General features: G+C 36.9%; 2 protein-coding genes and 1 non-coding gene across 7 annotated transcripts in view; 1 reads left to right on the top strand and 2 right to left on the bottom strand.

Annotated features, from left to right (window-relative positions):
• Window positions 1-9,418, top strand: part of NIF3L1 (NGG1 interacting factor 3 like 1) — a 43,195-nt gene extending 33,777 nt beyond the window's left edge. The window contains exon 7 of one of the 2 annotated variants that reach the window (XM_037043656.1): window positions 9,346-9,418. In XM_037043656.1, the coding sequence (XP_036899551.1) occupies window positions 9,346-9,366 (21 nt within the window). In that variant the 3' untranslated portion in view covers window positions 9,367-9,418. The remainder of the gene's footprint in view (window positions 1-9,345) is intronic. The other variant, XM_037043653.1, reaches the window with a different exon arrangement.
• ORC2 (origin recognition complex subunit 2) overlaps window positions 4,487-24,594 on the bottom strand; it is a 44,245-nt gene continuing 24,137 nt past the window's right edge. For all 4 annotated transcript variants that reach the window (XM_037043644.1, XM_037043643.1, XM_037043646.1 and 1 more), the window contains 8 exons: window positions 22,748-22,857; window positions 20,342-20,474; window positions 19,432-19,528; window positions 13,219-13,365; window positions 12,461-12,632; window positions 8,410-8,471; window positions 7,494-7,612; window positions 4,487-5,247 (listed from right to left, as the gene is read on the bottom strand). In XM_037043644.1, the coding sequence (XP_036899539.1) occupies window positions 5,161-5,247; window positions 7,494-7,612; window positions 8,410-8,471; window positions 12,461-12,632; window positions 13,219-13,365; window positions 19,432-19,528; window positions 20,342-20,474; window positions 22,748-22,857 (927 nt within the window). In that variant the 3' untranslated portion in view covers window positions 4,487-5,160. The remainder of the gene's footprint in view (window positions 5,248-7,493; window positions 7,613-8,409; window positions 8,472-12,460; window positions 12,633-13,218; window positions 13,366-19,431; window positions 19,529-20,341; window positions 20,475-22,747; window positions 22,858-24,594) is intronic.
• LOC118986039 (small nucleolar RNA SNORA5) lies at window positions 7,747-7,879 on the bottom strand. The gene has a single exon (XR_005066275.1). It is a non-coding gene; the product is annotated as a small nucleolar RNA SNORA5 (small nucleolar RNA).

Genomic DNA, 24,594 nt, shown 5'->3' with positions numbered 1-24,594 from the left:
GAACAAAAACTAGGCAAACTACAACAAGAACAGAATCACAGAAATGGAGAATACATAGAGGATTATCAGAGGGTCGGAAGGGGGAGGATGGGTGCAAAAGGTGCAGGGAATAAGAAGCATGATAGGTAGGCACAAAATAGACGGGGAGGTTAAGAATAGTATAGGAAATGGAGAAGCCAAAGAACATATATAAACCCAATGGACATGAACTAAGTGGTTGGGGGAAATGCTGGAGGATGATGGGGTGCAGGGAGGAGCGGGATAAAGGGGAGATAAAATTGGGGAAATGAATATAAACTGGTCAAGAATGACTAAAATCTATTGACATTCTTGGGAAGTTCAAGCAATCCTCTTCTTAGCTTAATTTAATAGTGGGATGTGTCATTTTAGGCTCCTCTCCCTGTAGCTGGTTAAAATAAAAGATTTGGAATTGTGACATTTATTTGTAGGTAGTAAACTAGGAGGTGAATGGTCTGTATGTGTTTTCTTATTGTTAGATTAGTAACCTTCCCCCTAAATTTCAGAATCTGAATGAGATTTATCAGGATGAGGTTTGGGTTTTTTACTTAATATACACAATCATTTATATAATGTTTTCGTTTTTTTGGGGGGGTAACTGATCTGTAGTTAGTAATATATAAAGATGACTGGCTCGTGAATATTAGTGATTATTTATACAATATTAATTTTGTGCCAAACACTACTAGCTGCTTTATAAACATTTTCAGTTCCTTATAAACAGGGATACAGGTACTCCCATTTTGGGGGATTAACAAACAAAACAGGTGGTCAACTCACCTCCCAGAATACAGAAAAACATTCTGAACAATGCTGCTGGCTCCACATTTGAATTAGCTGGGGAAAAAATGTAGACTTCTAAAAGTTGTTTTTTGGGGGGCAATACCTATTGTTCATTTATTGTAAGTAGAATTCCCATTTTATAAACAAACATTTATGGGAAGAGGTTCAGGGTTTCAGAGTGTCTTTGGTGTGTATTTGATAGGAGAGGGGTAGAATTCCCCTGCTGGCCATCAAATGACACGCATTTCCAGGGTATTCTCCAGAATTAAATACTTACAAAACAAAGTGTATATGAAGACATAGTGTTTACTGTATTAAATCCAGTCTCTCCCCCTCTTCTCATTGGAATCCTGTATAAGCTCCTACTCGAGTACTGCCATTTCAAGGAACAAAGTTCGGTCTTGCCACTAAAAGACAGTCTTCCCTGACTATACTGCNATTGTGACATTTATTTGTAGGTAGTAAACTAGGAGGTGAATGGTCTGCATGTGTTTTCTTATTGTTAGATTAGTAACCTTCCCCCTAAATTTCAGAATCTGAATGAGATTTATCAGGATGAGGTTTGGGTTTTTTACTTAATATACACAATCATTTATATAATGTTTTCGTTTTTTTTTTTTGGTAACTGATCTGTAGTTAGTAATATATAAAGATGACTGGCTCGTGAATATTAGTGATTATTTATACAATATTAATTTTGTGCCAAACGCTACTAGCTGCTTTATAAACATTTTCAGTTCCTTATAAACAGGGATACAGGTATTCCCATTTTGGGGGATTAACAAACAAAACAGGTGGTCAACTCACCTCCCAGAATACAGAAAAACATTCTGAACAAGGCTGCTGGCTCCACATTTGAATTAGCTGGGGAAAAAATGTAGACTTCTAAAAGTTGTTTTTTGGGGGGCAATACCTATTGTTCATTTATTGTAAGTAGAATTCCCATTTTACAAACAAACATTTATGGGAAGAGGTTCAGGGTTTCAGAGTGTCTTTGGTGTGTATTTGATAGGAGAGGGGTAGAATTCCCCTGCTGGCCATCAAATGACACGCATTTCCAGGGTATTCTCCAGAATTAAATACTTAACAAAACAAAGTGTATATGAAGACATAGTGCTTACTGTATTAAATCCAGTCTCTCCCCCTCTTCTCATTGGAATCCTGTATAAGCTCCTACTCAAGTACTGCCATTTCAAGGAACAAAGTTCCGTCTCGCCACTAAAAGACAGTCTTCCCTGACTATACTGCTCTACAGTAATGTAGGCTTTGCCCTTTCTTCACATTTATCAAGCATTTGGCTTTAATCTTTGTGCTGCCTAATACTGTTAATTGGCTTTTCAAAAAAATTTTGACCCATCTTCCAATTAGATTGTAAGCTCCTTAGTCAGATTCCTACATTCTGTTTTTCCTGTATTCCTCATGCACCTACGTAGTAGATGCTCTACATGTCCTGGTTTTGCAAAGGAACATGGGCCTATGGCCGTACCACCCTGAATGCACCTGATCTCGCCTGAAAAGTAACATGGTCAATCCAAGTGTGACATGTACATTTAGTGTTCCTTCAACTTTTCTAGAACTAATCTATATTCTCTATAAACGTGGAGTTTCTGCTAGCCCAATAAATTTGGTTTTGGTATCAGAATTTGTCAACTGACTGTCCCAGCCACAGGACTGCAGTTGTTCATCTTACGGAAACTCAATTTCAGTATCGAACAATTTGAATCATCCTCATTTTTTCTCAGAAAGTTCATCCATGATGCTCTTCCTTTTGGCAAGTTCCTTTTCATCTAGTTTGCTCAGGTCCTTCTCAGGATCAATGATTGTTTTACCAAACTCTGCCCCAACAAGTAACCTCATAAAAAACTCAATAATGGGGGCGGGGGGAGGGGGACAGGCCTGGGAATACAAGAAAGAAAACTACTTGAACAAGAGTTAAATAAAAATTTTAAAAATAAAGTCTTTTAAAATAACAACAACAACAAACTCAATAATGTAGCTTAGTGGATTAAGCACAGGCCTGCAACCCAAAGGGTAACCAGTTCAATTCCCAGTCAGGGCACATGCCTGGGTTGTGGGCCAGGCCCCCAGTAGGGGGTGTGCAAGAGGCAACCACACAGTGATGTTTCTATTTCCCCCGCTCTCTAAAAATAAATAAAAATATTTTTAAAAGTAATTACTAGCTTTGTCAGGGACACTTCCAGTAACTCGTGTCAGATTATTTAACTGTTCAGCATCTCTTTTGTAATCTGAAATCTTTGAAGTTTCAGACAGGAGGCATGATGAGCTGGCGACTTTCCCCCAACGTTTCATTTCCCCCCGACCTTAGATCAAGAAAACAGCTGAAGGCTAGAACTAATTCCACATTTCTTGGCAGTGGACGTCATTCTCACATACACTTCATAGAAAAAATCAGAGGAAATCGGATAAAAATGTGTTAGCCACACAATGACATCCTGGACATGGAAGTGGGGCAGGCAGCTAGGCAAGCCCACTCCCAAGCCAGCATGCTGGTGTCAGGGTCAAGCTGGCACCCACCTAAAAGTTTTTAGTAATTTTTTAAATTAAAGCAAAATTTATTAATCATTCCCCAAACTCACTGATCATACGAAGGAATTCAGTCTTACACCAAGTTTATAGGATGTAAATGTCGGTGTTACATTCTCTGTGCCTTTTTCTTGACCTATTTACTATTAAGAGCAGCCTGAAAAATCTTTTAAGTTTTCAGGTCTGTTCAATCTTGTCAGACCAAATAACAGCAGAAATCAGAGCCTTCAAACTCTGATAGAGCTTAAGGCACATTGATACTGAAAAAAAATAATGAAGAGCATGTAATTCTACCGAAATTCTCATCAGATTTTTTGTAAGACGCACTCAAAATTTGAGGAATTTCAATGTCTTAAAAAAAAACAACTAAAAATGAAAGATTCTACCCAAATTGGCTTTTTATTAATAGTAAAGACTATGGACACATACTGCTTACAAAAAATATAGGCACAAAAATAAATTAGATATTTAAGGGCAAATGTAAAGTTTGCACATTAAGTCATTAAAGATTTTGTATACTTTTTAATAATGTGTTATTTATAAACTAGATATATTAAGCAAAAAAAGGAGCAAATCAGCAAGTATATGCTAACATTTCTATTTTTAAAAGGAAAAAATATAGTCAGAAACCCTTACATGTGCAGACTACCTCTGGAAAATTAAACTATCAATGGTTGCCTGTGGGACTGGATCAGGAATAGGAAAGAAACGGCTTTTCATTGAAAAGCCTTTGGTACAATTTAGAATATTTTAGAGTTAATCATGTACAAAATTTTAAAATATTTTGATTAATAACGGTATTTAAGATTAAACCTTTAATATACAAATTAACATAAAATTGATTAGTTATATGCTACAAATAAGTGACTTAAAAAGTCTTAAGAGTGAGTTTTAGGTGTACTTGATAGAGAAATCAAGATTAATTTAAAGCCAGCCATTAATATGCTACTTACCTGCATGTTATTCAAGACAAGAAAAATATGTCAATATACAAGAATAATTAAATTTTTATTTTCTTTTTAAAATAATGATTAAAGTGTAATTTAGAAATGTATTTCTCTAGCCTGGTTTCTGATTTGTATCATGAAGGTGATGGCACATTAACTGTTCTGAATATCATGTTTTATTATTTTTCATGTGCTTTCTAGGCTGGGTATACACCCCCATCTATACAACGTGTTATGTTTTTCCCACTATCCCAACTGAACAGTGTCATGCCTCCTCCTCTACCCAAGTATATAGCCCAAATCCAAAAGGAGAAAGCTGGATCACCTACTTTCCCCCAATTTTATACCTTTTGTTAAGGCATTTCAGAACCAGAAATGATCTGCCTTCTCCATTTCACCAATCAGTTCCAACACTAAGAACAACAAATAAAGCAATTTCTGTGATACCAATGTCTTTCTTTGTACTTCCACACTCTGGGACAAGCACATTTGCAATCAATCAGCTCCAGGAGTGTTAAAAGGCCCTCAAAAAACTAGGAGTAATATTATCTCTAGTATAAAGGAATTCAAAAACATCCAGTTCCAAAGAGTCCCTGAGCACACTGTTCATTCCAGCAAGAATCTCCAGAGAGGTAATGAATGAAAGGCACATTTTCTCCTACTTGAGGACCACTGATAGCACAGTACTAGAGATGGTACACCAGCCAGGCTAAGCAAGGTTCTAATTCACGACATCCCCCCTCCCAATTTTAAATCTTACACTCTGGAAAAGGTCTGATGTTGGAAGTAAACATAACACTTGAGACTAGAGGAGTGGCAGGGGGAGTGTAACAACCTTCCCACAGAGTGTTCAAAACAAAGGATAGCTTCAAGACTCCTCTTCTTCCTTTTCCAGGAAATCAGTCAATGTTCCATTGTCAATAGGAATTAATAAATATTCCACTCCATCAGTTCCCTAAAAGATACAAGAATACCCTGGATGTTAGTCATTTGGAAGAGATAAATTTGAATCCTATTGTAGGTTAAAAAATGGACTTAATATTTTTATGTACACAAGTATAAAATTTAAGGGAAAAGGGAACACAGACATATATCTATTTAAATACATGGAGTTTATGGTTAAGCCACTTCATAGTAGAAAAAAAGACTAGGGGGTGAATAAAGGGTTATTTTCTTCATCCTCCTGCTCTTTCTAGATCTTACACTGTTGATTTCTGTTCTTTTATTTCCCTTTCAACGGAAACTTTTCCACTGGTTTTAAAAATACATTTCAGTATCTCCTATTTTTCAGTAACCCTCACTAGACTCTTCATCCTTTTCCAATTATCACCCAACCTCCACAGCTTTCCAGAAGAGGCTGAGTGTCTCCATCTCCTCACTCTTCCCTCAACCCAGGCCAACCCAGCTACTGCCACCGTGTTCGTATCTTCGAATGAGCTTTTGCTTAGACCAGCGATTTCCATTCATCTCATGGCACACATAAACTAATTACTAAAGTTCTGCAACACACCAAAAAACATATTTTTTGGCTGATCTGACAAAAAAAATAGATACAATTTTGAATCATTCACACCTGATGTCTACTGTTGTATTGGCAGTTGTCGGGGTTTTTTTTGGGGGGGGTTGCTATCTAAGGGGAAAAAGGCCATGCCACTGACTAAGTAGTCAGATATGTCATTGATTGCAAACCACTGGCTTATCACCAAGGAATTCCATAAATCCAATAGGTAGTTTTAGTCCTCTTTTGTCATCTCAGCAGCACCTGATACTGCTAACCATTCTTTTTTTCTTAAAACATGCTTTTCTTGGCTTTTGTAATATCATGCCCTCGTTTTCTTCCTGACTCGGGCTGTTTCTCTCTGCTTGCAGGGTTACCTTTCACTTGGCCATTAAATGTCACACTTCTAGACTAGTTCCTGGTCTTCTAATCTCAGTGTCTTCTCTCTAGGTAGCCCCACCAATGCCTGATTTCAGTCACAACCTAAATACATAGCAATCACAATCTTGTATGTCTAGCCCAGATCTTTCCTCTGCTTTCTTGTCCCAGGAATCCAATTCTCTAGTTGACATCTTCACTTGGAAATCTTGAAGGAACCTCAAACATATTAAGTCCAAACAAACCAAGATCATCAACTCATGATCTGTTTCCCCTAAAATGCTGCCTCCCCATTTCTCATCCAGTGAGTCCACCATTTCCCTGGTTATGCAAGCCAGAAACCAGGCATTACTCTTGACACTTTCCCTTGGCTCCAATATCCAATCTATCATCAGTTCTTGTCAATTTTGCCTCCTAAGTGTATCTTAAATCCAACCACTCTTTTCCCTTCTCCCTAGTCCAAGTTACCATCATCTCACCCGGACTACTGACACTGTCCTTGCTGGTCCTGGGCAATCCCTGTTCCACTCTGATGCCAGAGTCAGAACATTTTTCTTAATGTCTTCCCATTACCATTAAATAAAGATTAAAATCTTTTCCCTGGCCCCAAAGTCATACATGGTCTAGTCCTTAGATGACTACTTTTTCAGGCTTATCTTATGCAATGCTGGCTGCCCTTTTCTTCCAGGTCTCTTTACATGCTGTTCCTACGTGGGATGCTCTTTTCCTTCCTGTCTGACTAGTTATAACTTAGTCTGCCTTCAGATCTCAGCTTGGGGTTTCCGATATCCACAATTAGGCTAAATCCAACTGTTTTAATATGCTCTTTCAGAACCATGCACCTTCTGATCATAGGGCTTGTCACAGTAAAACTGTACATGTGTCAGATTATTGAACACGTCTATCTCCTCCACTAGAATTAAAGTTCTATAAGAAAAGTTTTTCTTACTACTATATCCTAATATTTAGTACAATATAAAATATATAGTTAGTGTCCAATAAAACTAGACCAGATTAATGAATGGGGTAGAATAAAGAGAGGGAGAAGGAAATAGAATGATTTGACTCAATATATTCCTAATGACCTGTTACTCTAGATTACAACTCTTAGGTTTTGTCCTTTGGTCTAAAACCAAGTAGTTCTACCTTGTCTCTTTCTACAGAACTCAAATGACACATTGACTAAATGGACCCTTGTGATCCATCATGGAACCTCAGTTTCATAATCAGATTTCAGTCAAAAGCCTGAAAAGCACTTTCAGTCAAAAGCACTTGTCCAAGATATGCTAGTCCTGGAATATAATGCCATAATAGCAAAGTCTCACCTTCTTGGTTCTTATAAGCTTGTGGTCCCTAAATTCAGTTAACTGGGCCCGAAGTGTCAGATCACTATTGACAAGGAATGCCTCCCGACACTGCTGGTAGAAATCTTGAAAAGAAAATCCTGAAGATTCAAAAGGAGATTTGAACATAAGTCAGCATTTAAGACATGACCTGCATGTAGATACCCAAGAACACAGAAGAGTGCTGTGGCCACAGTATTTCAAAGCAATGACTAGGTATTGATTTTTTTTTTCTTGGTGTCTGTGACCAAATTTATCCCTGAGGCCCAGCAGGGGATCAGGGCCCATGAGTCACAGTGCTTCTGTGGCAGCCTGCGGAGCCGGGACCTGCCACGGGTGCGGTAGGCCCCGAATTTGACTCAGCTGCAGCTGATTTTTTTTAAAGTAGCTCTGGAAAAAGCAAAACTGTAAAATACAGTGGCTTATGTTTTTAAAACAAAACTGATTGGTTGAAAATAGTCAACTGTGATCAAGTTATTACATAACCCCGTGGGCAGTTTTAAATAAAACTGACTTTTAAAGAGGGAACTAGTAAGCCATGAGAGCTGAATGATTATTAAAATGTTTAAATTACATTATTTTTACTCAAAGAGAGGAAAATCTGCTAAGATGCCCAATCTAGGAAATATATGTAATTGATAGACATATATCCATAATTAGCACAAGAAATCTAAAAAGCAAGCTGGGGCTGCCTTTCAATTCACACCGACAAGCAGCCTGCTGAGCAGTGCATCTGTAGGGCTGTTAGAACATTTGCTATGCAGCACACACACTGATCACAGAGCAGACCATTCATCCACTGCACTGAAAAACTGCAGTGCTATTATTAGATTCCAGAAAAAGGAACTTATGGGGTGAAACAAAAGTCACACAATTTAATATCATAAATATTGGATACCAAGGTAAGAAGGGTTATCCTGGTTACCCAGCTGATGCTTTATTAGCAGCCTGAAAATCCCCCTAAGGAAAAAACAAACAAACAGGAATTAAAACCCAAAATGTTATTTTCAAAAGATAATAGCTGGTAGTAAAATACATGAAGAGAATGTGAAATACTTGGCTTGTCTAGATTAGCTTCTGTTCCTTTCTCCAAGGAACATGATATATTGGCCTATATAAAAAGAAAAAGCTTTTTTACTTCCTTTTAAGGAAAATCTAGGACTATTTTAAGTCAAAAGTTAAGTCCACTGTAGAAACTTGGAATATACAATAAAATCTAATGAGGAAAATATCGATCCCATAGCCCTAAAATAACCACTAGCATTTGATGCGGAGATACTTGTGTATGCTGCTTTCTAAAACCTTTGTAGAATGAGATAGGATGGAAACACATAAATTCATGCATTTGTATATGGTATATAGGCTATTTTACACCTCACTTTTTCACTGATTTTGGATTATTTCTGTAGGAGAATGGACCAAGTGGAATTATGGGGTTAGAAGCAGTGTTATACAAACTAAGATTCCCAGGAGTCCTTGGTAGAGCAAAAATTTTAAACCTGTTTTCATTTTAGTGAGAATCTACAAAATAATTACTGTAAGCGTATTTTGGATAACCTAAATGACCACTTTATAATTTATAAGTTGATCCTAGAACACTAAGGGGGTATTAGGGGCACCAACCCCCTAAGCAGTTGAAAATCCATGTATAACTTTTCAGTACCTGTTGTCTGTCAGTATCCTCAGACAACTAGTTCCAGAACCCCCTGTGGATACCACACTCCAAGGATGCTCAGTGCCTTCATATGAAATGGGGTAGAACAATGCGTAGAGTTGGTCCTCTGCATCTGCAGATTCCTAACCATGAACTAAAAATACTGTTTTTGATCTGCAGTTGATGAATCCATGGACGTGAAACAAGGGGATACAGAGGGCTTCCTATAGATTTATTGGAAAACATCTGAGTGTAAACAAGAGGACCTGTGCAGTTCAAACCCCTGCTGTTCAAGGGTCAATAGTACTGCCACTAACTCCACAACTATATTTTGGTTAAGATTTATGGTCAATCACATTCATACTAAGTAAAGACTAAATGATATTGGAGTTTGCAGAATGAACCAAAATTTCATAGTAGTTTAAATATATTTTTAAAAAGTGTTGAAGGCTAGCACACATTTAAGTATGCCAAGAAACTAAGTAATATTTGCTTTAGTATAGTTAGTGTGTTTATTCTTTTTTTTAAGATTTTATTTATTTATCTTTAGAGGGGAAGGAGAGAGGGAGAGAAATATCAATGTGTGGTTGCCTCTTGTGTGTCCCCTGCTGGGAACTGGCCTGCAACCCAGGCATGTGCCCTGACTGGGAATCAAACCACGGTTGTTTGGTTCGCAGGCCTGCACTCAATCCACTGAGCTACACCAGCCAGGGCTCATGGTTTTAATACTGCACTTTGGTGTGACATGTCGGCTTGAGGGCCAGTTGAGAAAGAGGTGCTGGGACTTTACTGTACATTTCTTGCAGCCTCCTATGAATCTGTAATTATTTCAAAACAAAAAAAATTTTAAAAAGCAAAGAGAAACAAATAAATGGACAAGAAATTGCTAGCAAAAAAAAAAAAAAATCTAAGATCTATTTGAAAGTTCCTGTGTACCCCAGTCTATCTTTTCCCTTCCTTCTTTCCTAGGATCAGTACTATTCTAAATTAGGAATTTTTCATATCCACCTACATTTAAAAAATTTATTTATGTATGTGTATGCATATATACAGGGGTGGGCAAAAGGAGGTTTAGAATGGTTTCTATGGAAAATAATATAATAATTAATACATAATAATGTTACCAAGGAGACCCGAGTCAGGGGGCTACCTCTACTTGGTTCTTACCTTGCTCGCAAGAGAGAATTCAGGTGAGAGAGAAACGTGTACAGTGGAAATAAGATAGCAAGTTTATTTATGAAACATATACAAGCACAAAGCTGCAAGCAGGCACCCAGCTAATCTGAATGTTCCACAGATAGAGAAAAGAAAGCTGTTAGTAAGTTTGTTATTTATATAACTTGAGCCCCTGGCTACAAGTGGGCACCTACCTAATCTGAGTGCGCCAACTACTGGGATGCAGGGGTTATATACTTTACACAGTTTCTAGGTTCCTCCCCTCCTCTCCCTTCCAGACCTTGGGACAATTACAAAGGCTTTCTTTCCCAGCTAATGGAGGTGATGCACACAGAATTTCAAGGGTTCCCCTCCTCCTGCACTATCACAGTTTTGCTTGTGATGTTTGGAACACCTGGTAATCTTATGAGACGAGGCTTAGGACTCCTGGGTCAGCGAGTGACACATGACTCCCTTTTGTTTCTAGCATCATGTTTAAGTTCTTTATTAGATTGTAATGGCAGGGGCCCTGCTTTATTTCCCCTCTAGCTACTCAGTCCTAGCTGCTACCTAACAATAATATAATAAACTTTGTTTAGCATACTCACAACTGTAAACCTACTTACTTTTGCCCATCCTGTATGCATGAATTTGAACACTATATAGTAAGTCCTATTTACATGCGTTTTATTTTTATATCTACCATCCTATCCAGTTTAATATCTATCCTTAACAAAAAATGCCTGGGGTTTGGACAATAAATGACATTGTCACACTACTGTTACCCCACATAAGTCAATTCCTGGCTACCAATGCTGCTTCTAGACCCAGGACACAGCTGGACTCTCTCTCACTGCTTTATGATTCTGTCCCATGGAGACATTCATATATTCTAATGAGGCTGTATCTTTTATTTTTGTTATTTTATATTTAATCTACTATGCAGTGTGTTTGGCCCAAGAGATGAATTAAAGTGTGAAAGTATTGTGCCGTCTTGTATACAAGTGTCCCTTTATTGCTCTTTAAAAATTTTTTTAATTTTTCCATTACATTCAGTATTATTCTGTATTAGTTTCAGATGTATAGTGAAGTGGTTAGAAAATCAGGTGTGTTACAGAGTGGTCTTCCCCTGCTTCAAGTACCAACCTGGCCCCATACAAAGTTATCACAATATTAATGATTATATCACCTATGCTGTAATCTACATATATGGGAGTATTCTGTAACTTCCCTCATTACACTTTAAAGAAAAAAAAAAGACTTTGTTAGTCTCACCTGCTTAGCTAGTATCACCTGCTTATTCCTAACGATTTTAATTTCAAGCACAGAAATCACTTAAAATTTGATTAATTTATAGATCTAATACATTTCTAACTTTAAAAAAATTGCTACCTTTATAACAGTCATTCTACTCATCCAAGAACATAATATTTATCTATTCAAATTTTAATGATCTATTCTCAACATTTGCTTAAAAATAGTTCTAGGACTCTATGCTTTGGCGGGTAAGTTGCTACTAAAAGCCTCTTTCAACAGTTTAATTTTCTTACAATTTTTTTTTGCTGGCTTATGTTATGTCCAGCGTTTCTCAGATTGTATAAATTCAGATATACCTCTTGGTTAGGCTGCTGAACTTACTTCACTGGACACATCATACTAAAGTATTTAAAAAAAGCATGAGCTGTAGAGCCAGGCAGATGTGAATCAAAATCTCTGTGCCCTTTACTATAATATCTACCTTAGAGTGGTAGTTATGAAAATCAAATGAACTATTTCATGTAAAGGAACCTGTGTTTGAATCATAATATTCATGCATCATTAAAAATAACCATCAAATTTAAGTAATGTCCATCAAAATTCTTCCACAATGACTGCTAACATGCTCTTATTCAGAAGTACAAAAAAATCTATTATGAAAAAGAATGTTGCAACTTCTGCTTATTATTGGGCAATTTGATAGATGGCTACCACTGAACAGTCTGACTAATTACATAATCCATTATTAGCAACTATTATGACTACAGTTCTCTTAATCCTTCAAACTAAGCAGAAACTTTAGTATTGCCATTAAACATAACAGTACATGTCTTTAAATGTATAGATTTTTTTTTTAAAAAGAAACAATAATTTTCATTCTTACCTTGCATTAGGGGTAAGGCTTCGTAAGACATGAGTCAGGGAACTAAGCGTCAGTGATCCAGACTGTTTAACCAGAAGAGAATTCTCGTAGGAGGTTTCTTCAGTGTAAGGACTATAAGTAGTAGTTTCATACCAGAGCCAGTTATAAAGACTCTTCTTTACATGATCCCACACTAGAGCACATGATCAAAGAAATAAAAAATTACTAATTTACATGTTGTCATGTTACTAAATTCCACTCTAGGGAAGAATGAGAAGGCATTAAATAAAAACCAAATCTTGAAAACTTCCATTTTTGCCATTTTCCCCATCCAAATCAGTATTGGACAATGTAATTGCATTGTCAATCAATATCTAATCTTCCTTGGTATCTCAAATACAAGTTACAATATATTAGCACTATCAGGGCACTCTTTTTAATAATTTAACATTTTGTTCAATAAGTCTCTGAATTAAATTGCATAAAACAAATGCTGCAATATCACAAAGAATGGGAAAAGATGAAAATAATAGTTGGTTCTCCTCTCTTCCACAAAGCTTTATGTGCAAAACACCTCCTTTAGAACCTGAATTTTTATTTCTAACAATGTTCTAAATTAGATTGAGGACACCTAGATTTTTGGCAACCTATATCTTTAAAGATGCAACAAAAGAACTAAAACTGCACTAAAAAAAAACAGTAAAAATGTGACAACATTAAGAAAATTCATTTTCTAAGACTGTCAGCTCAGGAGAGAAAAACAGTAATATTTAACTTACTAAGAGGAGCATTGAGGTGATCAATAGATGCTATAAGGTGTATGTTATGTAAAGATGACAACTGTCCAATAATTTGCTGGCTTTTGTCTCCTCTCAACATTTGGCTATCCAAATTGTGGATGAGAAGGAAGAGTTCTAAAGAAGAATCTAAAAGTAAATAGAATTCAATTATTATTTTCAATGAGTATTTGTTAATTCCCCACCACACACAAGATGGATTAACGAATATATGACAGGGCAAAGTAACTATTGCTTAGGCATATGTAATTTATTTGAGAAGATATGGCAGTTATTCATAAAATAGGCAAGACATTATTAAAGCCTTCAAAAATAAAATTCATCGAAAATCAATAGGGACTAGAGGGATTAGAGACTTCACTGGAATGGTTAGCACTTGAATCAGACCATAAAGAAAGCAGTTGTAACAAGGCATAGGAAATAACACAAGATCCCTAGCCAGTATGGTTCAGTGGATTGAGCACCAGCCTGCGAACCAAGAGGTTGCTGGTTCATTTCTGGTCAGGGCACATGCCTGGAATGCAGACCAGGTCCCTAATTGGGGGTGTGCAAGAGGTGACCAATCAATGTATCTCATGCATCAATGTTTCTCTCCCTCTTTTTCTCTTCCTCTCTCTAAAAAGAAATAAATGAAATATTTTTTTAAACATGCATATTGGATTGGAGGGGAATCTGTGCATGCTGAATTGCAATGTGGGAGTGGAAGGGAAATGCACACGGAGACACAGTATTGTCATTAAAAATCAAGAGTTAATTTAGAGCCCCGGCTGGTGTAGCTCAGGGGACTGAGCACAGGCCTACGAACCAAACAACCGTGGTTCAATTCCTAGTCAGGGCACATGCCTGAGTTGCAGGCCAGCCCAGCAAGGGGATGCATGAGAGGCAACCATACATTGATATTTCTCTCCCTTTCTCCTTCCCTTCCCCTCTAAAGATAAATAAATAAAACCTTTTAAAAAAAGAGTTAATTTAGAAAACTCTTATTATCACAAAAGCCAAAGAAAACAAAAAAATGGGAGGAGAAGGGTTTAGGACATTGCTCAAGGAATCAGGAAAGTGAGAACAGTAATATATCATAAGTCAATGAAGGAAGAATTTGGCAGATGAACTTTGGTCAAGATATAGCACAGATAAATACAGTTCACTTCCCTGCACAACCACAGCAAAAATTACAACCAGACTACAAAACAAATATCATCCAGAATCATCAGAATATCAAGTTATATGGAAGTCCAACAACCAAGGAATTAAAGAAGTCACATTCATCTGGAGAGGTAGGAAGGATGGAAGCTTGGAGACACAGAATGGGTGGAGAGATACTTCAGGAGCCGGGGATTTGAGCCCCATATCAGACCACCCAGCCCAGGGTTTCAGTGCCAAGAAGTTAAGTCCCCATAACTTCTGGCTGTAAAACCAGTGGGGGTTGGGGTGGCAGAAGAAACTGCAGGATTCTCAGAGTCTCCTCTTAACAGACTTACTCAGACTCCCTCTCTTTGCCGTCACCACCAGAGCAGTAGCCGTAAGGGCACCAGTGGTATACAGGGAGAAATTCAAGTTTCCTGCATCAGGCCAAGCGCCGGGAGACAGCTTCCTCCAGAACAAAACTCAAGAGGCCGAGAAGCAGCAGAGACCCTTTATGAGCCCTCTCCCACACAGAGACAGGGAGAGGTGACACCATATCTGAGACTCCATCAACCTGGTTCACATAGGTTGCCCCACTCTGGTGATTACCTAAGGCTCCGCCTCATCCAACTAACCAGTGTGGTTTTCTACAATAGACCATGTTACTAAGACAGGGAGTCAACGCAGCTCTACTTAATACACAGAAACAAACACAGGGAGCCTGCCAAAACAAGGAGACAAAGAAATATGGCCCAAAAGAAATAACAGAACAAACTCTGGGAAAAGAACTAAACAAAATGGATAATCGACCTATCAGATGCAGAGTTCAAAACAATGGTTATTAGAATGCTCAAAGAACTCATTGGGTATTTAGCAGCATAAAAAGACCCAGGCAGAAATGAAGGTTACACTAAATGACATAAAGAAAATTTTACAGGGAACCAGCTGTGGAGTGGATGAAGCCGAGAATCAAATCAATGATTTGAAACATGAGGAAGAAAAAAACTATCAATCAGAACAGCAAGTAAAAAAAAAGAATTAAAAAAACAAGGATAGGCTAAAGAGTCTCTGGGACAATTCGACATTCGAATCATAGGGGTGCTGAAAGGAGAAGAGAAAGAACAAGAAAACGAAAACTTGTTTGAAAAAATAATGAAAGAAAACTTCCCTAATTTGTGAAGGAAATTGACATACTACTCCAGGAAGCACAGAGAGTCCCAAACAAGATGGACCCAAAGAGAACTACATCAAGACATATCATAATGAAAATACGAAAGGTTAGCCCTGGCTGCTGTAGCTCAGTGGACTGAGTGCGGGCTTTGAACGAAAGGTCACCAGTTCAATTCCCTGCAACATGCCTGGGTTGCAGGCCAGGTCTCCAGTAGGGACCATGTTGAGAGGCAACCACACATTGATGTTTCTCTCTCTCTTTCTCTCTCCATTCCCCTCTCTCTAAAAATAAATAAAAAATAAAATCTTAAAAAAATTAGAAAGATAAAGGATGAGCCAAGGCCAACATGTTTAGTAAGAAGGAAATTACAGGTAATCTTCAAGTATACAGTTCAGGTAACACAGGAGCAAGAAATTAAGGAAACAGTTAAAAAGCCATGGCTTCAAAAACCCTAAAATCATATTGAAATAGGGAAATAAAATAGCATGGAAGGGCAATACAATAAGGTAAAAATTTTTTCCCAAGATAGAAGAAGTCCTCTACACTTTTAAAAGCTATCTGTAAGTCTCTAGCTTAGGGGTTGATAAGAAATGGGACATTTGGCAGTTATGTTGGAGTATGAGCCTTTTAGAGAGAATAAGTAAATTTCTCTTACACTGGGGATAGAAGAACAGGAAAGACAATATAGTGACAAAGATTCTGAGATGACACATTTTGAAAGTCTAAGGTTCCTTGAATTCTAGAAGCTGCCAGCCAACAGTATTTAAATTACATATAAGTAAACATATAAATTATACATAAATAGCATATACTATATTTATCTATATTATATAATTATATGTGACTATAAATATAATATAGACCATATGATATATATTTGGTGCACACACATGCATACATGCATGGCATATAGGTATATGTCATACAATATATAATACATCACACATATGGTACATATGGCATATATCATACATGCACTATTGTGTGTGGGCATATATGAAATGACTTAAGCATCTATTTTAATGAGCAATACAAACATTATCAAGATTATCCATCGAATGAGTTAAACATAATCAAGCACTCCTTTCAATTCTTAAGCAATGACTAAATGACATGGTTAGAGCCTAAATAATTTTATTTCTAATTTTTTGAAATGCTCACATAACCAGAGGGACTTCCACCAAGATGGAGGCACAGATGGAAACAATGTGCCTTCTCCCACAACCAAGTCTGAATACAACAAAGGTCTGGAGAACAAAGATGCAGCCAAACAACAGAAAATTGAACTATATGGAAGTCCGACAACAACCAACCATTCAACCGGACCAGTAAGGGGGACGGAGCCAGCAGCGGAGTGGGGACAGGCAAGAAACATGCCACGAACCCAGGAGCCCAAGCAGCTCTGCGTTGGGCTGACCAACTGACGGCTTGGGGCGGCAGGCTGGCTGCGGTCAAACATCCACACGCAGATAAAACAGCAAAGAAGTGAGCAGTGTGAGATGGACCACTCAGGCCCCAGCAGGTGAACCCAGCAGCAGGCTGACCGAGGTCGCACATTCACACGCAGTGAGACAGACCTCGCAGCCCTCAGTGGCGGTGGGAGGCAGCGGAGGGGGCCCACCATTGCTTTCCTTTGGCCCTGCCCCCACATACAGCATCACAACCCAGCAACTGAGTGGCCCCGCCCTGGTGAACACCTAGGGCTCTGCTCCTCATACATAACAGACACAAACAGTCCAAAATATGGCTCAAGAAGAACTCAAAGCCCCAGAGCCGATAACTCTAAGCAAAAAAGAAATAGTGAGCCTTTCAGATGTACAATTCAAAACACTGGTGATGAAGATGCTCACAGAACTGGCTGATAATAGCCACAAATGAGAGGAATATATGAAGGCTAAACTAATTGAAATGAAAGGAAATGCACAGGAAACCAATAGTGATGGAAAGGAAACTGGGACTCAAATCAATGGAGTGGACTAGAAGGAAGAACAAAACATCCAAGAAAAGAAGGAAGAAACAAGAATTCAAAAAAATGAGGAGAGGCTTAGGAACCTCCAGGACATCTTTAAATGTTCCAACATCCCAATTATAGGGGTACCAGAAGGGGAAAAGAAACACCCATGAGTGGAAAACTTATTTGAACAAATAATATAGGAGAATTTTCCCAGTCTGGCAAAGGAAATAGACTTCCAGGAAATCCAGGAAGCTCAGAGAGTGCCAAAGAAGTTGGACCCACGAAGGAACACACCAAGGCACATCATAATTACATTAGCCAAGATTAAAATGAAGGAGCCCTGACTGGTGTAGGTCAATGGATTGAGTGTGGGCCTACAAACTAGGAGATTGTGGTTTGATTCCCAGTCAGGGCGCATGCCTGGTTGCAGGCCAGTTCTTAGCAAGGGATGCACAAGAGGCAACCATACATTGATATTTCTCTCCCTCTTTCCTTCCCTTCCCCTCTAGAGATAAATAAATAAATAATTTTAAAAAATAAATAAAAAATGAAATGAAGGAGAGAATCCTAGAAGCAACAAGAGATAAAGGGACAGTTAACCTACAAAGGAGTTCCCATCAGACTGTCAGCAGATTTCTTAAAAGAGACCTTACAGGCAAGAAGCTAGAAGGAAGTATTCCAAGTCATGAAACCCAAAGACCTACATCCAAGACTGCCCTATCCAGCAAAGCTTTCATTTAGAATGGAAGGGCAGATAAAGTGCTTCTCAGATAAGGTCAAATTCAAGGAGTTCATCATCACCAAGCCCTTTTTATATGAAATGTTAAAGGGACTTATCTAAGAAAAAGAAGATAAAAAATACAAGCAGTAAAAGGGCAGCAAACTCACAGTTATTAACACCCACACCTAAAACAAAAGCAAACTAAGAGGACAGCTAGATCAGGAGAGGAACCATAGAAATGAAGAACACATGGAGGGTTAGCAACAGGGGAGTGGGAGGAGAAGAAGGGAGAAGGCACAGAAAATAAGTAGCATAGACGGTAGGTAAAAAATAGGGGGGAGGGCAAGAATAGTAGGGGAAATATAGAATCTAAAGAACCTCAGACACGTGGTCATAAACTAAAGGGGGGAATGGTGGGGGAGGGGGTGTGCGGGGTGGAGGGGAATGAAAGGGGGGAATAGAACTGTAATGGTATAATCAATAAAATATATTTAAAATAAATAAATAAATAAATATTTTTTTAAAAAAAGAAATGCTCACATAACCAGAACATTCACACCAAAAGAACAAAAAACGTTTTTTATTCCAGATTTTAGTATATGAAATTATTGAAATGCAGTGATATGTACTCAGATTAAATAAGAATGTTTTATAAAAATATCAAATATAAAAATATCAGACAAAGTATGCTAATCAGCTGGAGGCACTTTACAACTGCTAAATAAAACCTGAAAGTTATTCTGAAATAAGAAGCTTTGGTTATACAAATTCAAGGTAGTAGGAATAGTTCTTTCCTATTAGTTAACTAGTGAAGTTCCATAAAAAGAAAACACAGCCCTGGAGAGGGGAGAGAGTAACTGCTAACAGTTACTCCATGTAGCTCAGTGGATTGAGCACAGGCTGTGAACCAAAGGGTCACCAGTTCGATTTCCAGTCAGGGCACATGCCTCGGTTGCAAGTCAGGCCCCAAGTATGGGGGTGTGCAAGAGGCAGCCACACATTGATGTTTCTTTCCATTTCTTTCTCCCCTTTCCCCACTCTCTAAAAGTAAATAAATAAAATTTAAAAAAGAAAAAGAAAACACAAATTATTTCAGAGCAACCTAAATCAGCACTGAGAAAACTGACATTATTAAAATAATCCTCATTTTTGTATGCATTAGTACACAAGTAAGTATAAGTGTATGCTTAGCTTCACCCTAAAACCAGGGCATCTACTTCACATTACCTTCTCTAAATTTGTTTATTATCCAGTCTAGCTGATCCAGTACACTGCGGAAAGTACCCGTATGATCGAGAACTTCTTCTGTTATAGAATTCAGGATCTATATCATAAAAGTGCAAGAGGTACATCAATTATAATTTATTCTACCATATAAGATAAATACAACTAGCAAATCAATCATTTTTTATAAATTAAAAATAAATTTGAATTTCCAACCAAATATGAAAAAAATCACTTTAAAAATTCTACTGGTGCCTAAGTATATCTATATTGATTTTTTAACATAAGTTATGGTTAAAAGAAATAAAACAGGGAATAGCAAAGATGCAAAGATAATACATGAGGGATACAAACCACCCCCCACAAAAAACCAAAACCCAATATGAGAAACATTAGAAAACTATAGATCAAAGGAAATAGTACACAAACATTGCGAACACTTTTGGAAAGGAATATCCAGCACCCAAAAGGTTTATATTAATTTTCAAATGATGAAGAAATACAAGCATTTGGAGTAAAAATGACCTATAAATGTGTTATAAAACTAGAAAGTACTACTTATATTATTATTATTTTTAGAGTACCAAAGTGACATAAAAGCATTTATAAAATAAGTCTATGCAAGTCCCCCATTATGCCGTCCTTCAGGGAAGTACTGTTGGTATTTGGTGCTGTACACAAAGCTAACTTTTCCCTAAGATTTAATACAGTATCAATTACAAAGCAGGAAATTCAAAAACGGGGATTCAGAGCTAGAACCTTCTGAGCCTAAGCACAGGATCTTAGGCATTCTGCAATCCTACTAGTAGGAAGGCTAGAAACAAATACTGAATACTCCAGAATGAGAAGCAGCATACTCATTAACATGGGGGTATAACTGGCAGATGTTCCTTTTAATATTTTTGAAACTTACTGATTTCACACTGATTCCAGGAAAGAAACCATTGATGACAACATGAATGGAATCTTGCAGCATGGTGGCTCGAAACTGTTCTAGTAAATCTCTCTTAGAACCCAAACCATAAAGAACAATGTTGAACCCCAGGCTGTTAGGAAAGATAGCATTCATGAAATTAAAGTTCAGTACCTTTTATTGGCAGTTTTACAATCAATCAGTTTCCTCAATTTTAATTTATAGAAGAATACAGGAAGAACTGAGAAGGCTAAATAAATAACTATGTTGATTCCTAACTCATACAAGGTAAAAGTACAATTTTATTATCTGTATAAAATTGGAGCTTAGAGTTCCAGTATTAGTAGCTTTCTCTCCACTTCATATTACATTTAAGTGACAGATGCCTGGAGGTAAAAGGACAATGTAGTTGGTACAAGGTACTAAAAAGTTTTACAGGCTCAAGCAGTTTTAATTGATAGATTAAATTGGGAAGATAGATTAAAATAGGCCAGGTCACAAAGGTCTTACTAAATCAACTAAAACAATTAGATTTTATTCCAAGGACTGTGAGCATTTATTAGTAACTAGTCAGTTGTAAATGGAAAGGTTTTAAGTAAGAAAGTAACATGATCTTTTTAGAAAGATTATAGTGGCTGAGTGGGAAGAATGGATAAGGAGAGACAAAATTGACTTGAATTAGGTGTCAAGGAGGAAAATGTAAGCTATCAATAGCTTCATAAGTCAAATCAACAGGATTTGGGAGGTAGTTAGAAGTGGGAGGTGAGGGAAAGGGAATATTGAAGAATAACTCAATTTTTGGCATAGGCATCTTTCCATGAATGGGGTGGCATTCACTGTGTGAGGGAGCAGCGATGGGTGGGAATGTAAATTTTATGTACACTGAATTATTTATAGGACATCCAGTATTCAGATACTCATGTCTGCTCTTGGGGAGTGAGATCTGAGCTGGGCTGGAGATACAGTTACGAAAGTTATTCACATACAAAAAGCAACTGAGGCCCAGAAAATGAATAAGATGATGCAGAATGTGACACACTACAGCTCAAACTAAAGTTCAACTCCATGTTTGTGTATGGAGGTCAGTCAGAAACAGTATTCATGTGATGCTCTGTAGCAATGTATGATAGCCTAGAAATAGAAGAACAGAAGAGAGATAACCCCAAAGGTAGAGATCAGCAAGACAGAAGCAGCAAAAAAAAGTAGCAGGGAATTCAAAGTGCTAGCAAGTAGTTGACCATAAGGTACAAGGTAGAAAGCAAAGCAAATCAAGTTATTAAAGTTGACATACTAGAAGAATGAAGAATTGATGGATTGGAGAATGGGAATAGAGTGAAGAGCTGCTTTAGAAATTTGTAATAAACAAACCACAAAGAGTTATTGAGAGGAGCTAAGGTCATAGCAAGGAAGACAATCACTTTCTTATTATTATAACCCTTTAACCTATTATTGGAAAAACAAAAACAAAAAACCACCATAATCAACTGGGGAAAAGTGTGGCCATTTCTATGTTCCTACTGCTTGGTGGCCCTGCCTTCTTATTAATCTCATTATACTAAAGTCCTTTTAAACACAAATGTAAAAGTAATTATAGTTAAAAAAATTAATTTTTTATTTTAATCATTTTTCTAGGTATTTTTAATGAAAATTTAAAATTCAACATGAGGTATCTGAAAAATGATAAAATTGGAAAAATATTGTAAGAAATAATTTTGAAATAGTAAAATAATGTTCAAAGGACAGATCTCACCAAATTCTAAAGGTCTACAGTATGTATATAGAATGAAATTAAAAGAATAGACACACTGCCCTGGGTGGTATAGCTCAATGGATCCTCTGCGAACCAGAGGATCGGGATTCAATTCCTAGTCAGGGCACATGCCTGGGTTGCAAGCCAGTTCCCAGCAGGAAATGCACAAGAGGCAACCATACACTGATATTTCTCTCCCTCTCTCCTTCCCTTCCCCCTCTAAAGATAAATAAATAATCTTAAAAATAAATAAAAAAATAGAAATATATAGTCTTTCATTTTAGGAACTTTATTGTAAAACACTGGATTAAAATATAATTGATATATCCTGACAAATTAGATGTTTAAATATTTTTATGAATAATAACCTATAATTTTAAGAAAGGCTATTTATCTTATATATGGCTTTCACATCTGTTAAACTTAGAAAAGACAAAGTTCTTCAAAGTGAGAATATCTAAGAGCCACATAATAACATTTCTACATGTGCATCATAAAATTGAAAACACCTACATTTTCAAATTTCTATACATGAGTAAAAATATTTATCATTTGTTGCAAAAAGAAAATTAAATGTTATATTACTTTGATAATAACACAGACATATATATATTATTCTTTATTTTACAAGGGTTTGCAATGATGACAGTACTTACTGTAACTGCAACATCCATTTATGAAATAATTGTTCATGCTGTTGATTTAGTTGTTTGAGTTCAGCAGAAAAGGTAGGGGAAACCTTGCTCAATAAATTACACAAAGTTTGCTTTAAAAAAAAAAGGGAAGAGAGAGGGAAGAAAATTACTTTCAAACCACATACATCAAATCAATCCTAACTAAAAATATTTCCTTACAGATAGAGTTTAAAAGAGGCCATTAGTTTGGTAATGAGTGTATCAAATAAATACACATAATGTTTGAAGTATGATTTAAATATTTGTTTTCTTCAAGTTTTTAACATTCTTTTTGGTTCAAATATGTGACGGCAGTGAAGAATTTGCCAAGATTTTTATCTGGAACCATTTATATAATTATAAATTTGAAATATAAAACTTTAATTTCTAAAAAGATCATTACCATAAAGAGATAATTAAACCTGCCTCCCAGCTTTGGCAACAAATCTAGGGTTTTAAAAACCTATGGTTCTCTCGGGGGGTGGGATGGGATGGGAGTAATAGACAGAAAACTGTACTTGAAAAATAATTAAATAAATTTTTTAAAAAAACCTATGGATCTGAAAAAATTTAAAAGCTTAAGGTAACAGTACAACATTGATTCTCAGAAAACATTAAAGTTTCTTTATAATTTACATAATTATTAGTAAAATAAACTTTTATCACTGCTCCTGTGCCAAAAGCTATTCCTGACAAATCCTTTAACTTTGATAAGTATCTCATAGCTTTTTAAACAAAAATCTAAATAAATTGAGGAAGATATATTGCCCTGCATTCAAAACTTGGAAATATAGCCCTGGCTGGTGTAGCTCAGTGGATTGAGCGCGCGCCTGCGAACCAGAGGATCGCGGTTCGATTCCCAGTCAGGGCACATGCCTGGGTTGCAGGCCGGTTCCCTGCAGGCCAACTCCCAGCAGGGGACGCACGAAAGGCAACCATACATTGATGTTTCTCTCCCCCTCTCCTTCCCCTCTAAAGATAAATAAATAAATAAAATCTTAAAAAAAAAGAATAAAGAATGAATGGTGTAGTTTAAAACAAACAAACAAACAAACTTGGAAATATATAAGTATAAAAGACACATGGACAAAAACTAGAGGGGGTGGAAATGGGAGGGAGTGGGGAGGGCTGGGTGGATGGGCGTAAAAGACAGAAAACTGTACTTGAGCAACAATTTAAAAAAATAGTTAATTTTTTTAAAACTCTGAAATTCATGCTCATGAATCATTTTTTGAAATAGAAACTCTAGCAAAAAGCCTTAAGTGCATGTTTACCCAGGCACTACTATGTTTTCATGATTCTACCTTGTAAGTAAAACATTCTTTTAATACTGAAGACTAGAGCTGTAATCAACATTCCAGCACTCTGGCCTATACAGTTTTTATTTAACCACATACTTAAAGAGAAATAGGATGTTTTAAGAAAAACTGTTAAGTAGTTTAAAATTTTTTCTCTCATTCCTTCTGAAATTTAGAGTCATGAAAAATTTCCAGCTCTGGCTGGTGTGGTTCAGTGGATTGAGTGCTGGCCTGGGAACCAAAGGGTCGTTGGTTTGATTCCCAGTTGGGGCACATGCCTGGGTTGCAGGGCAGGGGGCACATGAGAGGCAACCATACATTGAGTTTCTTTTCCTCTCTTTCTCCCTTCCTTCCCCTCTCTCTAATATAAATAAAATCTAAAAAAAAAAAAAATCAAATCATAATCCTTAAAACATTTTTTTAAATTTCCAGTCACTTATCATAGATTATCAGAACTGACACTTGAGTGTGAATTCTGGAATGTTATCTCATCTGTGAACTTTCATTTCAAATTTTAGTATCTGTAGAGAA

The sequence above is a fragment of the Sturnira hondurensis genome, unplaced genomic scaffold, assembly GCF_014824575.4.
Source record: "Sturnira hondurensis isolate 20B ecotype Veracruz unplaced genomic scaffold, ASM1482457v3 Scaffold0004136, whole genome shotgun sequence".
NCBI classification, from domain to species: domain Eukaryota; kingdom Metazoa; phylum Chordata; class Mammalia; order Chiroptera; family Phyllostomidae; genus Sturnira; species Sturnira hondurensis.
Note: the sequence above shows the minus strand (reverse complement) of the source record. Positions and strands in the feature narration are given on the sequence as shown.